Genomic DNA, 16570 nt, shown 5'->3' with positions numbered 1-16570 from the left:
GAGGTTTTCCTTAAGTACTGAAAACGTATGTAAGGTCGTTTAAAAACTAAAATAAATATCTTACATAGGCAGTAAAAGGCAGGCAAGGGAAATCACTACGAAAAGCATAAAGTATATTAAATGCGTCTTATGAAATAAAATAATTTAACCCGTTACTGTCCCAGCAATGCTGGGCAACGGGACCCGGAGTGAAGGAGGGGCTAAGCCTTGCCTCCACCACGCTGGCCAAGTGCAGGCTTGGGTCTTTATATTCCAAGATCTGTGTAAAAAACAGTTAGTCATAATTATTTAATACTTAACTCTTCTATTTTTCTCTCTCTAGCAATGAAAGGACGCGACGGCCTAGGCGGGACGGGTTCGTGTGCACCAAACGACGTGTTCTGCTCAGTCCCCGGGAGGCTGTCCCTCCTGTCCTCCACCAGCAAGTACAAGGTCACGGTCGCGGAGGTACAGCGGAGACTGTCTCCGCCGGAGTGTCTTAATGCGTCACTGCTCGGCGGTGTGCTACGAAGGTAAGAATTTTTGGGGTAATTTTACAATTATGCCGCCAAGATACTGACATATCATTCTCAAAAGATCAGAGACTAGGCAGAGCCGTAAAACGGAAAAACAAAGAAATATGTAATATTATTTGGCGCATTTTTTCGAATTTCATATTTAAAGATCAAAGGATTATTATTAAAAAAAAAACGAAATTCCAAGTGGAAATTGCGATATAACTAAAGTTAAAATAACGATTTCTTTACTCTAAGTTGAAGTAGACTACCATAGAATATTAAAAATATATAATAGTAACAATAATTGTTCATTGCGAAGACTTTTATAAGAGGCCGTCATCAACTTTGCCGTACAACATTCTATACACTTCTTAAAATTGACACACGAAGTTACGACATATGTAATGTTAAATTATAATCATAATAAACAAATAAAAAATATTCTATCAACAACTGCATGCTTGACTATCTACAAGTTAATTCATACATTAATTACTTTATGCACATAAATGTCTGACATTTATTCAGGCGTTTATGAAATAAATTCAAAATTTCAAGGAAAGACCACCTTCTTGAGTTAGTTCTTGTATGTAGTCCCGTTGTGTGGTTAAGACATTTTTTGTTGTGGCAACATTGAGTGTTCTGTGGCTTGGTTAAACACATGTTTGTCTTATAAGTTCCGATAATGTTGGTTTGCGTTTATTAGAACCATTTTAAAGTACGCACTACTTACTGTTTAAGTTTGATACGTTTTAAAACGTTAAGGTTATACCTATAATAAATTATAGACAACATTTCATTTTTTACTGACATGTGTGTTGGATAATATTTTTAAACAATCATAGATTATTTTATAAATGAGAAGACTTTTCCAACAACAAATCTCGGTGTAAAAGCTGAAAACTACTCGGTATGGGAGAATCAATCAATTTATTTATTAACTTGCCAGTAAACTGTAAATATTTAAATAAAGACTTAATTATTTTCATAGGAATCGTCTATAATGTGCCGTCATTAACTAAGATAGCATCACCATAAATTAAATTATTTCAAATTACCCGCATAATCTTCTTAAAGTGTAAAAAGGCCATGTAATTGAATATCAAGGAGCTAGCTCATTTGAATGACGGAACCCGAGGTAAACACGCGGCAAATTGCACTTTTTGTTGGCGGTTTAAATGTGGTCGAAACAACATTTTCCCTCACATGTTTATTGAATGTAAATACTGAGTATTACATCTAGATCTTTCATTGTTATCTTGTTCAAAGTATACCGTTATATTATATACCTAAACAGCTACCTCTTTGCGGCTAGTTTTTGCCTTACGTAAAGAGTTTTCTCAGAAAAAGCATTCGACTTTCCAACTTACGCATAATAAGCAATAATTTAACTAAATTCAAACACTACACAATGTCTGCCAAAAGCTCGTAAGATCCAGCAAAAAACTGTCCGGTCATGATTTAATAAAAAATCCAATTATTCTACAAAAGGAAGCCGTAATGACTATCTGTCCAACTTATGAGGTCATTTAAGCACATCCTAGTTTGTACGTGATAGTCGTAATGCTAGGATTAAATTAGGGCAACGTCGAAAAAACACTAAAATGCCTATCTAAGCCTTTCACGCGGGCAAAAAAGTGCAATCTAAAAAAAATAAAATGTAAACATTCCGTTTCACGCAATAAAATTATACAAGACCGCCGGTCAATTTTGTGATTAATTTTAAATTTGGAACACGATAAACACCGCATCTTGGCATCCATAATTACCGCCATTACGCCGACGGTTGCGTTGTCAAAACGCAAGTGCATTGTGGCTTTAGAATATATTTTATAAAATACCGAATAATAGCGGGAAACCAGCAGCTGGCTGTAGACATTGTCTCGAATATTTCACATTCTCGGTTCGGTGTCTCCTTACATGGTAATTACAGAGGTATTAAATAAATTTAAGCGAAACTACACGCTTCAATATACAGGAGACGAGGGAACTAGTTTACTGTTTTACATTGCCGTTATTTTTATAAATAGAATTTCATTCACTTGAGCTTAAAAATAGTATACTATGTATTGTGACATTATAGATAATATATATATTATAGTTATATTTAAATGTCTTGATTGACATCGTAATCTATCTAGCCACAGTCGCAAAATTCACGCATGTACGAATCTTCTAACAGTAGACATTCAACCGTGTCCATTTCAAAATAAAATCTTAACGAAATTAATCACTCGTAAAAATATCTTATCCAAGGCGTCTTTCCACAAAAGAAATGCTGTCAAAACATACCTATGGTACAGCCGCCATTATTTCGAAATTTAAAAAACTCATTGTGTAGTAAGTAGGAACGCCATTTTGATTTAATCAATCGCGTATTATTAATGGATCCGCCGCTTTACGATACGAAAGCTATTTTTATTATATTTCATATCGATACGTTCGATGCGGTAATTGGAGATGAAACGATCTCGCATTCATCGGTACACGGTCACATTCAATCGGTATTTCTTCGGTAAAAGCTAAAATATCGATTACTCAAACAGTAAATACGTGTGTCAATTTGATATGACGCCGCTAAAGGGCCGCAGTGGCGCAGTGTAGCCGCGAGATGGCTGCAACAAACAACCCATGTGGGAAATCGGCCAACGGTATCTTTTCGTCATAATTATCGTACTTGAATCAAAGACATGTACTTGATTGATAATCTCTTTAATCGGACACTCGAGTGTTCGATACATACTCGATATTCGATGCCCATTAGTTCTCTTTCCAATCTGTCGATTCATTCGATTTAGTTTTCCATTGATTCTAAATTCAAATTCATTGTTTGGCTCGTTAGCCTCACGAATGATTCTCGATTCTTTTGTAGTTGACTAAACGAACGTGTGAAAATATTAAACTCGACTAACGGAGCGCTGTCTAATTACGATTATGATTATTTTCACTTCAGCCATTGTGTAAATGAGAAATCATTGGTGGCACTATCGGTAAAGCTTACGGCTTTTTAACGGCCAATTAAATTGATATTTTGTAGAAATTTTGCTTTTATTTGTCGGTCTGATCAAATACTGTCTAATGATTTTACGATGCTGATACGTCGAAGCTGATCCAATCAGGTGAAATAAAAAGTTCGCTTCATCATAAACACGAACCTCTACAACTCTACATAGCTCTACATATTGCTAACGAGAAATACAAAGCTTTTTGAATTAAAAACTAGTTACTATAAATAGTATATTAAGAAGACATCATCATATTTTTCGGGAAATTAAGCAATTACGCCAATAATTTTATATTTTCAGGAATTTCAATAAACTAACATGTTACTAAGAAATTGACATTACTTTGAAATTTAATGAGACTAATAAAACTAACAGAGTAGATGTAGACATTCTCAGAATCTTAATAAAACTACAAGTACACTAAAATAACACAGAATTCCTATAACTTGGTACAGATCGAGGATAAAAATGTCTTAAAGCAAGCTATAAGTATAGAATTTGATCAAAGGTAGATCAATTCTATTAAAACCACACAAACTTTCCTATAAATAATCAATTTCCAGTTATAACAATTAACAATTTTAAAATATTACAATAATGACAGGCTCTGTGCAATTCATTTCAGAAAATACGAAAATCCAAACAAGTTCGATGTTCGATTAAAGAAAGAAAGATTTTTATTTTTAATTTAACAGCTAAAAAAGTTCAAGATCATAACCAATTTTTACTTTGACAAATGTACCGTTGAAAAATAAGTTCTCTGAAAATAGCAAAGCAGGTTGTATAGTGTATGAGGAAGTGCAAAAATCTCAAGTATTCATGTAAAGGGAGTGCGGCATATCTTACAAGTTGCTAAGACAAACTAATAACAATTCGGCGAAGGAATTCATCGCATTCCTGACCGCGATCGCGCGCCCCGCTCGAGACGTCGTTATACTAAATTAAGCCTATCTGAACACGGTCTGACGGCCTTTCCATCATTTACAGAAATTGTTTAAATTTTTTTGACTACCGAACGTTTTACTGAGATTGATGATTTTTTTTTTGGTTACGGAAGCTGTGGTGCCAGGAGCGCAGTGTTACACAAAGTGGTGTTTCTTTTTTATAAATTAATATTCTTGTTGAAAATTAATGCCTTTTTTTTATTCTCTTTACATCTTTGCTAGCAAAGTATAGTCCGGCCACCTGTGTTGAGACTTAGTATAGCTAATCGTTTTAAATTATCTGGAACCTAAAAAAAAGTTTTATGTAAGTATTACGAAGTTACGGCTTAGAATACTTAGGTTGCGTACATTTATTTCGAATAATATATTATTAAAAAGCTGAATTCTTCAACTTATAAAGTTTCTGAGTAGAATAGAAACTGTCCCTTAGTAAAGAGGTCTTCAGACAACAATGTTCAAAATAAAATTTTTAAGTTGCCGGTCTTAAGCGCAATGACACATTTTAATATGCAAATAATGCTGATTCAACAAAAACCGCAAGAGCACTTTACTTGTTGTCTAACTATCAACTTGTAAACGTCAACACGCCTTTGTATGTAAATTAAACTTTTATTTAACAAGTTCCCTCCAATTTCTATTCAAAATGTCAACGGCCTGTCAAAAAATAAAAACTTAAAAACCACAATCAATCGATACTTTTTTCGATTGATCATTATTTCTATAACGAGAACTCCCATTCTTGAACTTTATTCACAAACTACTATCGACGATTATAGAAAACAATTTAGTTAACGAGCTTTTATACCTACGGTCTGTTAAATACTGGTAGCCATTTTAAAAAATTAAACGTTCGACACACATTCAAAGTTTTTTACCGACAAACTGTTATTATAAATCATTCGATTACCAGCCCTATTTCGTAGCAGTAGGAAGTGAAGTAATTTGTATCGTTCAAAGATGTTATTTTCAAACTACTTTCTATGCGTCAATCAAGAATTACAATTCGGACGGTAATCGATAGGTTATCGGTAGCTCTATCTAGCGGTCAGTAGCAGCACTATTGATTGACATGGCGACCTGCTGTCACGCACTACGGAACTAAAAAACAACGTTTTATTAGCTTTATTTATTTATAATTAATGCTTAACTATGAATGTAAAATTATTGTTAAGTTATTATGCCTAAGGGCACCTAAGCAAACCCATTTCCTTCAATTACTCCGTGTCTAATGAAACACTTATTACTAATTAAAACTGCGGACGTCGTTAACTGCACAATTTATTCTTCATCAAGAAATCTGAAGTGGGTTATTTTTTCAGAGCAAAAAGTAAAAATGGCGGCAGGTTACTCCGCGAGAAGCTGGAGAAGATTGGCCTGAACTTACCGGCTGGGAGACGGAAAGCTGCCAACGTTACGCTACTAACGTCGCTGGTAGAAGGTAAATATTTATTAACGTTATATTTTGCTGCAATAATATTTTTCTTTATCTTTGTAGGTATATTGTGCATTATTTCCATGACTGCCTCTAGAAACTCTGAAATCATGGTATTAAAGAGTTTAATTAAAATGTAAAATATTAAAAACGTAAACGATGGGCGTATAAATGTTTTTTTTTTTAGGTAGTCTCGGAGAGTAGGTACCTCAAAAATAGACCTCTTAAATATTTGTATAAGCATTTATGTGAAGACAAATTTTGCTTGTGATGCTTTTTTTTAAAGTAAAAAGTAGTTTTCCTAGAATTATTAATCAACGCCTTGACCCCTTGTTAACAGGGTTATTCTACAGTTATTTAAACGTGTTCACACATCATTCTCTTTGTTCACGACCGTAATAATTTCACGTTATAACAATAATTTATTGCCAACCGATTTATGTACTGAATGAATTACTATGATTAGTCAGGTGATTATTGGCAAGACCGTGTACAACTATTATGTGCCCTATTATTTATTGACATGCGGATGAGAACGATTTGTATACGAGGCTCTAATATAAATTAATTTCAGAGAAATTTATGCACTGTCGACATACGCCATGAATTTGTGTAAATTGACTTCGACAGTGCGTAAAGGAACTTACTTAATCACCATGCTGAGTTTTATATTCCGCATTCAATTCCCGCCTTTTTCGCAATCTGTCATTGTGACATTTGACGTTTTAACTTTTTAAAGTCCCTAGTCTAGCAAGTTTTTGTTGCCACATACTTAATTAAATTAGTAAATGGCCTAATTACATTAAATTAACCTCCGGATATTTGGCAAACGATCGAAATAATTAGTTTATATTAATTATTTTTTTGTCAACAGCGGAAGCAGTACATTTGGCGCGTGACTTTGGTTACGTGTGTGAAACGGAATTTCCGGCGCGTGCGCTGGCGGAATACCTGGCGAGGCAGTACGCGGAACACGACGCGAGACGCAGACGTGATCTGCTACAGGCTACCAAACAGGTAATCATTGTTTACACTTTCTACATCTTATTGATCATTATCTCTTGTTCCTTTGCTCCATTCCGATCACATTATCATGACGTGATTTTGATTACTAAAATGTAATTTAGGACGTAATACTGAAAATAAATTAGGTATTTTTTAAGTACCCACTAAATTAGTGTTGCCAATGTTTTAGTTTATAGAAATGTATAATCAATGAAAAATTTTATATTTTCTTAAAGGCCGACTTTATCGCCTGACAAACTGTCAGCTGCGAATTGAATTTTTTTGGCATTTAATTAGTTCAACTATTAAATCTCACCTCTTATTGACCCTTTGTAACCCAGTGAGTGTTTTACAAATCTAATATTTGTATTTCAGGTGATAAAAGAGCTAATGGACCTGCTGAACCAGGACCGGTCGCCGCTGTGCAACACGCGGCCACCTCACTTACTAGAGCCGGCGATACAGCGCCATCTCACGCACTTCTCACTCATCTCACACGGGTTCGGAGGACCCGCCATTGTAGCTGCTCTTACTGCTATACAGGTTTGTACCTGATATTTAATAATTAATAAGGTGTGTTATTTGGTGATGTTTTGAACTGTATCGCGGTTAAGTGCTCGATATTGTCGTATCGCATTAGTGTCAAATGATTGACGTTTGAATATTACGTCGTCAAAATAAAGTTTTGAGTGATATTGATGCGCACTTTTACTGTTTTCTTGCAATTATTTTTTTTCGAGAACAAGAAGATTCAATTAATCAAGTGTGTGACCATTCTGTATCTTTGTTCCAGAATTTCCTCAACGAATCTCTCAAACACTTAGACAAATTATATCCTCAAAGTGGTATGGTGTCATCATCGATGGACAAAACAAAAATGGACCCTGACATCAAGAAGTAACAAAAGAGTGACGACGATCACGTCGGACTGTGCAGCAACGAACCACGCGCAACAAGAACAAACCTCTTGCTACTACACGCAATGAGAACATACTTGTTGTGGACTAAACTTTTTAATTTTACGACGGCAATGGTGCCGATCACTCAACCAATTAGATTAACTATTACGTTAATATCTAAAACAAAACTGCCATAAATGTGCGTATGAATAAATGTATGAAGATTGCGTATTTATTTTTATGATGATCTTCGTAAGAGGCGACCGACATACAAATAAAGTGCAATTATAATACTCATGATTGTGAGACCTGTAAATATAGCATAGATAATAAACACATAGTATTAATTTAAGCATTTATAGTAAATAATTTTCAGCTCAACCAGTGATTTTGTAACTTCAAGACGAATATTTTTTAATAAAGATAAAATATTTCACATCCACCGCAATAAAGACACATATCAATAATGTAAATAGTAATATAGAACAAAGGTGTTTATCATTTCAAAACTGTCAATTTTCATACTGTTTTAGAATTAAAAGAATAAAAACCTCTTTAGTTTATAATTATTATTAGATATAGTTTTGCTAGTGACTCAATGTGAAAGTGTGCCAATTAGTTATAATTGGGGAATCACCTCGTGCTCGGGGGTTCCCGAAAATTAAGTATTTAATATATTTATTGTGGCTTGTACATAATACTTATGAAATTACTATTCACTTGCCTAAAATTTAGTTTTTTTCTAAAGTTATTCTAGTACTCGTACATCTATCTCTTACTCCAAACTTTTATTATTAAGTACTTACTTTTTATTGAGTTTTAATTTTAATTCGTGATATGTTAGCATCATTTTTGAAGTCATATATCTGTCAATGACACAAGTACAAGTAATGTATTGTTGTTATAACATAGAAAAGAAAGTGTTAGAGACAGATCAATAGTTTACGTAGACTGGCAACTTTTTGTTCCAAATTGTAATGCTCTCTCTACACATTTGTCCTATAGTCTTCATTCCGCGTGTAGACATGTAGGTCTTGTATTGCGATGTTTTGATCAACCGTGAGTGAGAACTAGATGGATGTTGGACTGTAGATCGAATGTATGAGGGAACTTATTAGTCATGCAATCAGTCTATCAGAATAGCGACATAAAGTTGCCGGTCTACGAATAAATTTAAAAATAATGAAAACTTATACCTTCAGAAAATGACAATAGCTGTAATAAACAAAGGCGACCAAGTTTTTATGTGCCAAAATAAACCATTCATAACCGATAAATATCAATTTATTTTTTAAATAATTACAGACTTTTTTAATATTCAATGGTCATACAAACCAGTAACTATTTTTGCACTTGATACCCATATATATTATGGAGGCAATGAATAAAATAACTATAACCTTGTCAAATAGTCCATAAAATTATTAAATGAAATTAACTGACTGATAATTTGAAATTTTACCCATGTGCTACAACGATTAGGGCTTAGAGATCGTTCACCCTGCATTCCCTACATATAACTACGTCAAATGAAACTGAAACAACAGAACATAATATTGCTTTCATTTTATTCCTGACGTTACTTTGTTCAAAACCGATATTGCAATTATTAAAAGAGTTTTACTGGAAAAAAGATTCAATATATTTATATTACTGCTTTTCAGATTTGGCCTTTCAGAGAAACGTAAATGGCGTAGCTTATTATTATGTAATATAATTTATGTTACGCTATTTACTACAAATTGTATTATGTTGTTCAAAACCCAAAAAAAGTAAATTATAATTGTGTTCTCAAACATTAAAAAACTGCCATCAATTAACTTTAATAAAATCGATTTGTCATTTTCTTAAAAATATGAAATATTAAAATTACCAATTTGTATTAAATTTTGTTTTCGTGGAGTAAAGAATGATGTTTATATGTTTTGTTTTATTACAATGACAAATGCCTACCTTACCCTCACATAAAATATGAATCCTCATTACGAATAAAAACGTATACTGACAGTCACACTGTGTAGTTTTTTTGTGATAGAGAAAGCATAGTTGCAAAATATTGCAATGATTTAGTTGCCTCAACTGTTTAATGAAAGAAACAACGAGTGATGCCCCGGCGGTGGAAGGAACTTGTGCTGACCGAAAAGAAAAAAGAGAACTTACGTAATTTACGTATACCGCCAGGGAGACCGGTTGAATCCCAACGAACATTTGATAACTTCATTTTCCAAAAAATGGTTTACTATTCCTTTCACTAGTTACCTAGATAGGATAAACTTTTACAAAGAAGACGACATCAGAGTCATCGCCGTCCACATGTAAGTTTTTTACATTTTTATAGGTGTTAGAGTCGTAGATAAAATTTCTACAGGGTGGAAGTTTCTAATTTTCCATCTATAGTTTTATCTGGTCTAGTTATACGTAAAAAATACATATTTATTAAATATTAATAGCACAGTTTTCACGATACAGGTAATAATATATTTATTTCCGAAATGTTAAATAACGTTGGTACGTTTCTTTAAGAAGGTAGAAACCATTTCCGAACGTAACACTAAATGTCATGAATGTCAGAGGGACCTAGTCGACCCGACCCGGCAGCCAATCAATCAAATTTTCATGAAAGAAAAACACTTGCTATTTGAAGTTAAATAAAAAAATCCCTGTAATATCTTCCTTTTACTGTTTTCAATTTACAATGGATGTCAGTTATGACAACGATGAAATAATTAGAAGATGTTTTAAATGTGACGAACCCGTACTTTCCAATTTAAACGTAGCTTATAATGCGTCGAACACTACAGTTTCATTTTGGAACAAATTTCAAATATTCGTGTATGAAAATCTTGATTTCGAGAGTGCGTCCAAAGTTATTGTCCCAGAGTTTCAACTGCACAGCTTTATATCGTCCAGCAACTATTTAGTTTGTGTGGATCATGCTGGTAATATTCATACATCGTCGTTGAAATTCAAGATTGCTCCTCAAAAGAGGTTCAAATACGGCTTTCAGCCTCGGGATGATAAAGTGCTGGCTTGTGCACCTTATGGTGAAAACTACACAATTTGCCTCAAGTATGAATTAGGTGCATACTTTATAAGTGTGAACAAAATCAATTCAGAATTTAATTTGGAGAAAACAGCTATAGTACTATGTGATGAAGACATACCACTTCAGCAGTCAAGGGACTCAATCATTTTGAAAGCTTACAAAATTACTGAACATCACATAGAATATCTCAAAAAAGTATTTCCATCAGAAGTGAATATGAGGCATGATTACAGTCTTGTTGTTATATCTTTCGATAAATTCAGTGTGTATGGAGGTCTATTCAGTACTAAAATGCTTGAAGATGAAGTCAGTCTACTCAGGCTGTACACTTGTCCATCGGAGATATCTAGTATAGACTTCAGTTGTGTAGGAGATCTGAACATAGTGATAGGGCTTACAATGGGAACACTAATAAGACTCAATATGAAAGATCTAGGAGCTCCTATAATCACACATTTAAACACCTCTATCCACAAATTTTTGGTTTTTGAAGACTCAATTCTATACACCGATGGACTCACTATGTGGAAAGCAGAAAACATTCTATCCAAAGATATCACTTTTAGTCAACTTATAGTGAAAAATGTAAAGGATTTCGTCAAGTTTGGAGATCAAGTTATTTGTACGACATTCATGAATTTAATATACACATTTTCTATAGATGATGAGAGATCTTTTGTCAAACCACAATCCGCAGAGGAGTACTGTGCTGCAGAACAACTGCTCAGCCATTCAGAGTATTTCACTAAAGTTATAGATGAAATTGCTAAAAATAAGTCCTTGGTGACGAAACAAAATAAGGAGCAGCATTATGTGACTGCACTATCACTGGCTAACAGACAAGATATTATGGACAAAATAATACAACAAAAAGTCATAGTTTATGAAAACTATGAAGATGCAATCGCAGAGAATAACAATGTGACATTAACAAACAATTTCTCAGAATACTTTGATAAGGAATCGTTTTATTTCCTCATTAAATTGACCACAACAGAAGAACACAGACTCGGTGAGATTTTATCTAATTCCATTGGTGATTTGAGGATCCATGTGACTTTGACGTCTCATGGTAAAGTTATTAAAACAACCACTGTTAAAGTCACCGAGCAATTAAAGAAAACAACACTCTTGATTCCATTGAAATCTAAATCTATAAACACAACTGTAATGAAGGCACATTTGAAGATAATGACTAACATACCAGGTGCAATGGACACTAAGCAAAAACTCTGGACACTGCTGTACAGAAAAACAGTTGTACTGAACTCTGAACACTTCATAAGGTTCAACTTTAATTCAAACAAGAATGTATTCTTGCGAGAACCTAAAGAACCTCTCGATGAAAAGATACTAGAAGCAGCTAGAAACCAGTATGGGAACTTGATAATGTTTACTGATATTCGAAAGGAACGGCCTATGACGCCAAAATGGCATATGTATGTAAGATTACCTGTACATTACCAAGAAAAATTAAATAGTGATGATATAAAAAAGAAGTTTCGTTCAAAGAAAGTGAGCTACTTTCTGCACCAATTCACTTCTGAGGACTTTTTACAATCAAAATCTAGTCTTACTTTACTAATTGGTAAGGAGAAGGTGCAAGTAGAAATTCACAATGATGGCTTTTCTAACCCGTCACTGAAAGTGTCCAGTCACAATGTGAAGATTGCAGCAGACATCAGGAATTTTTTGTCAGATCTTATTTATTATGTGTTTGCTGACTTTTCACCAGGGAAGGAGTACATCAGTAACTCATTTTACCTTACTGTTGATGTAAGTATATTCTTGGTTTTTTAGTTAGTAGTGAAGTTATTATTTAATTGTTAGTGGTGGTCTTTGGCGTCTGTCTACCCCTATGGGAAAAAGGCATGATATTATGTACGTCCGCTAAAGGAGACCTTTCGTTATGACATCAGGTCTATAGGATATATATATGCCCAGACAAAATGAAAATAAAATTAGCTACATTATTTTACCCAAGAAAAAACATTTGTATTATGATTTTGGTGTGACTTTGTGATCATAGCGCCGAAACGAATAGACTGTTTGTGATGCGGTATTTTGTATTTATTGGGCAATACTTGTTCCAGAATTTGCAGAAGGCTGTTAGAGAAAGTCTGACCCAATCAACAGAAGATGACCTGCTACCACTGATTGAACAATTTGAAAGGAAAATTATTGGATCTCTACCTATTTAAGACAACTTCGTAATGCATTTTATGCTAGATTTTGCTAATGTATTTTTATTTTGCTAGACTGAACAAAAATTTAGATTATAAGCTTTGTATTATGTAAGCCAGGTATTTTAATTTAATGTATTTAAAAATAAGTTTTATGATAATTTAACTGTGATCATTAAATTAGTTAATATATAAACATTTTGCTATTTCTCATTAGTTCAAAAAATTGTTCATCACATTGTAATAGAAATCTTTAATGTTTAACTTAACTGGTGCATTATCAGGTGATTTTTGGGGCGATTAGAGCCATTGTAATTGATAATGGCGAAACCCGAGTGTATTTCATACACTGCCAATACCTTTGGGTATAACTGTAACAGCCACGATATTACGTATGCATGTATGTACTTCAAAAGTGGAGAATAGCATAAAATTGTGCAGGAAATAGTGAAAGAAAACGCCTGGAGTTATAATTATAATCTATATTTTAATTAGACCATTCTCCTGAGGAGCTCGTTGATCTTGTCCTCGCGGTTGCCGAAGTCTCCGCCGTCGACGTAATGGATGGTCTTCTTGCGCCAGCCTCCGGTAGGGTTGTTCAGCTTGAAGGGCCACAGGAAGTTGCTGGCGTACTGCACAAAACAATATCAAATTAGTTTATATAGTTTGACCTGTTCTAAGTAATGTAAGGAATAATGTAATTAATTTAAGTAGATATAGACGTAAAAATATTGTATTTGCCAAAGTGTTACAATTAAAATATGATAACTTGAAACAAAATAATAAATAATCTTACAAAAATTACTGCAAAGCAAAATAACCTTAACGAAAAATAAACTGTTTCCTTTCCTCCTTTCTTGAAGTTGGTTGAACAGCTGATAAAGAGTCATTTAGATCGACAATAAACAGGAGAACTAATCTCCAAAAAAAGGATGAAGTCTTAGTGAAATGAGGGTAGTTACAAATATTTACCTTGAACTTCTCTCCTACACTGAAGATCTCGTGGATGAGGTCCTCAACGCAGATGATGTTCTGTTTGCCGAGCTTCTGCTCGACGATTGTGTTGGAGGTGAGGGGCACGCGCTGGCCGTTCACCTTGGCGAAACCGCGCTTGTACACCAGCTAAGATGAAAAACACATTCATTATTGCTATTGTATTTTACAGTCTGCTACTTCCTTCTCGAAGTATTTTGGACATCTGACTACAAATGACTATGACATAATTATTGTCGTGGTTCTAAAAGATAAGAGCATCCGCTGTTTTAATGTGTTACATAAAATTACTAATGTGTGAAAATAGATAATTATGCATATCTATTTTCACACATTAGTAATATGTTCGATGTTACGCCGAAACCTTTCAGATCAACTATGATACCTTAGATAAGCATTTGCACTTAGAACACAAAAAAAATGTGTGTCAAACTAAAGATAATTAACTTTTATGATTGCTGTTTACTGAAAATTCTGGAAAATAATTATAAATAAACAATAGTAAAGCGAGTACTGACCTCCCTAACGCTCTTGAGGTTGGGGTATCCCCACGCGATGTAGGGCTCAGCAATACGCAGCATGTTGACGGTAGCCTTGTTCAGACGCACGAACACGCCGTTGTTGATCTGACGCAACCTGAACAGTTGCAGGACTTTGCGGACCTTGGGTGAAACCTGGTTGATACCACGGATACGGATCACGAACGCAAGCTTAGCCTCGCCGGGAACGTAGTAGTTGCCGCGGTTGCGAGCCTAGAAGTGAACAAACAAACTTTAATACACCAAAATAACATTAACAACAATATATAAAAAGTTTGTAACTGTCCCATTATGATAATGAAAAAAAGTCAGTGTCAAGTAAGCTTCTGCTAGTGTAAGTAGATAACAGAAACTGATTATGTATAACATCCACAGTTTATAATGTTTTTGCAGGTGCTGCAGAATCTACTCTACCATTAACTTAACACCATCTGCCAGAGGTCCTATAGTTCACAGACAGCGTAAAAAGTTGCTCTACGGTTCTTGATGTTGAATGCATAAAACCCTTGTACACAAAAATTTTTGCTCATAGATGCACAATCAAGTAGAAGACCCATTTCTGACCAAGATATTTCCTGAAAATAACATTAATTGAGTGTAACTTACTTGTCTGGCTAGCCTGATCTCATCTCGCTCCCTGATGCGGTATTCCTTAACATACTGTTCGGCCCTCTTGAAGATTTCCTTCCTCTTCTTTACGGCAGCTGAACGCCTCTTGAGGGTGACCTAGCAGAATAACATGTGAGTTAGTCTTGGTTGAGTAACTTTGCATGGTGGAGAATATATTGTTTACATCAGTAACATAACTTAACAGCATTATACTCAGATGAACTATGCCTTTATGTTGAGAATCATCACTCAGAAAACATGGGAAAAATGATAACAAGCAAACATAATTGAATCCAAAAACAATTATTCAGCCCAAACTCTGACACAATATTTTTAGAACATGGGTAATTTGAAGACAAGTTGTTCTTTGTTAAAGCGAGGTTATGTTGTGATACCTGGAGGCGACGAGTGCGGAGAGCTTCCCTCCTCTTGCGGTGCTTGAGCACTGACTCGGGGACAGCGGGCAGCTTCTTGCTGTCCTCCTTACCCTTCGCGGGCTTCTTCTCGGCCGCAGCCTTCTTCTCTGTAGTCGCAACCATCGTGCTGGAATATCAAACACGCTTGTTAGGAAATATGAAGGTTATCATCAATATTTATGAAATAGTTGCCAACAACGACAACACCATGAGGAAAGACCCATATTTTCGATAGTTTTAAGGTGTTATTCTCTAGAATAAAGACTATCGTTGTTGATAATTTGTGAATAGGTGTAAAAACTAGGCACTGTACAAGTTGTTGATCACCAAAAATATTCTTGTTTAGTTTCTCCATATCGTTCAGAAAACCATTATTTAGTTGTTATATCGTTACAGGACACTCAACTGTGTGAATGAATGTAATAAAATAGTTGCCAAATGGTTTTACGGTAGTCGTTAGATTATTTTGTCATGCCGAACCACACTGTTGTCTGATGAAGAGGTTAGGTCGCGCGACACAAACTTAAAATAATATATCAAATGGTCATAGAATCCACTGAATCTTTGATTGTTAATCATAATAATGTATAATGATTCTAAATTTATAGACATAAAAGGGACATGGGCATAAAAAACAAGAATCATCAGTGCGGCGGCATGTCACCATTGTACCCATCCAGTTTTTAGCACTATTCACAAAATTCACTAATTATTTCATATTACTGACACTGTATTTAGGTTCCTCGTGAAATTAGGAACAATATTAACACTAAATATCCAATAAAAATATATATTTTCAATAACCTGCGGGGTAAAACTCCACGCGGCACGTGTGTCAAATTATCAAAAGAAAGACAGAAAATACAGACTTCCGCCAGTCGCCATTTTATGCATTTTTATACATGGCAACATTATGAATGTAAGCGGTTTTGCTCGGTCTATTTCGGATAAAAAGTATTTAAGTTAAGTATTTTCAGTATAAGAATATCAATATTTTGTTTT

At 34.4% G+C, this 16570-nt stretch overlaps 3 protein-coding genes across 5 annotated transcripts in view; 2 read left to right on the top strand and 1 right to left on the bottom strand.

The window, feature by feature from the left end:
- Window positions 1-9703, top strand: part of TfAP-2 (transcription factor AP-2) — a 64813-nt gene extending 55110 nt beyond the window's left edge. For all 3 annotated transcript variants that reach the window (XM_076129543.1, XM_076129542.1, XM_076129541.1), the window contains 5 exons: window positions 323-512; window positions 5766-5884; window positions 6753-6895; window positions 7259-7426; window positions 7677-9703. In XM_076129543.1, the coding sequence (XP_075985658.1) occupies window positions 323-512; window positions 5766-5884; window positions 6753-6895; window positions 7259-7426; window positions 7677-7784 (728 nt within the window). In that variant the 3' untranslated portion in view covers window positions 7785-9703. The remainder of the gene's footprint in view (window positions 1-322; window positions 513-5765; window positions 5885-6752; window positions 6896-7258; window positions 7427-7676) is intronic.
- A 534-nt stretch (window positions 9704-10237) lies between these two features.
- Window positions 10238-13209, top strand: LOC142982936 (uncharacterized). Its single transcript, XM_076129685.1, has 2 exons — window positions 10238-12604; window positions 12922-13209. Exons 1-2 carry the CDS (start codon window positions 10478-10480, stop codon window positions 13027-13029), a joined length of 2235 nt encoding a protein of 744 aa, XP_075985800.1. The 5' UTR covers window positions 10238-10477; the 3' UTR covers window positions 13030-13209.
- Window positions 13210-13478: 269 nt separating this feature from the next.
- On the bottom strand, window positions 13479-16489 carry RpL7 (ribosomal protein L7). The gene is made up of 6 exons (XM_076129687.1): window positions 16373-16489; window positions 15548-15695; window positions 15150-15269; window positions 14523-14756; window positions 13984-14133; window positions 13479-13643 (listed from the first exon to the last, which is right to left on the bottom strand). Exons 2-6 carry the CDS (start codon window positions 15689-15691, stop codon window positions 13503-13505), a joined length of 789 nt encoding a protein of 262 aa, XP_075985802.1. The 5' UTR covers window positions 15692-15695; window positions 16373-16489; the 3' UTR covers window positions 13479-13502.
- Between the last annotated feature and the right edge of the window lie 81 nt (window positions 16490-16570).

Source organism: Anticarsia gemmatalis, chromosome 22, assembly GCF_050436995.1.
Source record: "Anticarsia gemmatalis isolate Benzon Research Colony breed Stoneville strain chromosome 22, ilAntGemm2 primary, whole genome shotgun sequence".
Taxonomy (NCBI): Eukaryota; Metazoa; Arthropoda; class Insecta; order Lepidoptera; family Erebidae; genus Anticarsia; species Anticarsia gemmatalis.
The sequence above is the reverse complement of the archived record's forward strand: the minus strand, read 5'-3'. Positions and strand labels throughout refer to the sequence as shown.

Bases quoted from the DNA above. Each gene is read 5' to 3' on its own strand.
- LOC142982936 (XM_076129685.1), top strand. From the start codon at position 10,478: ATGGATGTCAGTTATGACAACGATGAAATAATTAGAAGATGTTTTAAA. The intron at 12,605-12,921 runs GTAAGTATATTC...TACTTGTTCCAG, and splicing joins CATTTTACCTTACTGTTGAT to AATTTGCAGAAGGCTGTTAG.
- RpL7 (XM_076129687.1), bottom strand. From the start codon at position 15,691: ATGGTTGCGACTACAGAGAAGAAGGCTGCGGCCGAGAAGAAGCCCGCG. The intron at 15,270-15,547 runs GTATCACAACAT...TTATTCTGCTAG, and splicing joins TCCGCACTCGTCGCCTCCAG to GTCACCCTCAAGAGGCGTTC. The intron at 14,134-14,522 runs GTCAGTACTCGC...TTTTCATCTTAG, and splicing joins ACCTCAAGAGCGTTAGGGAG to CTGGTGTACAAGCGCGGTTT.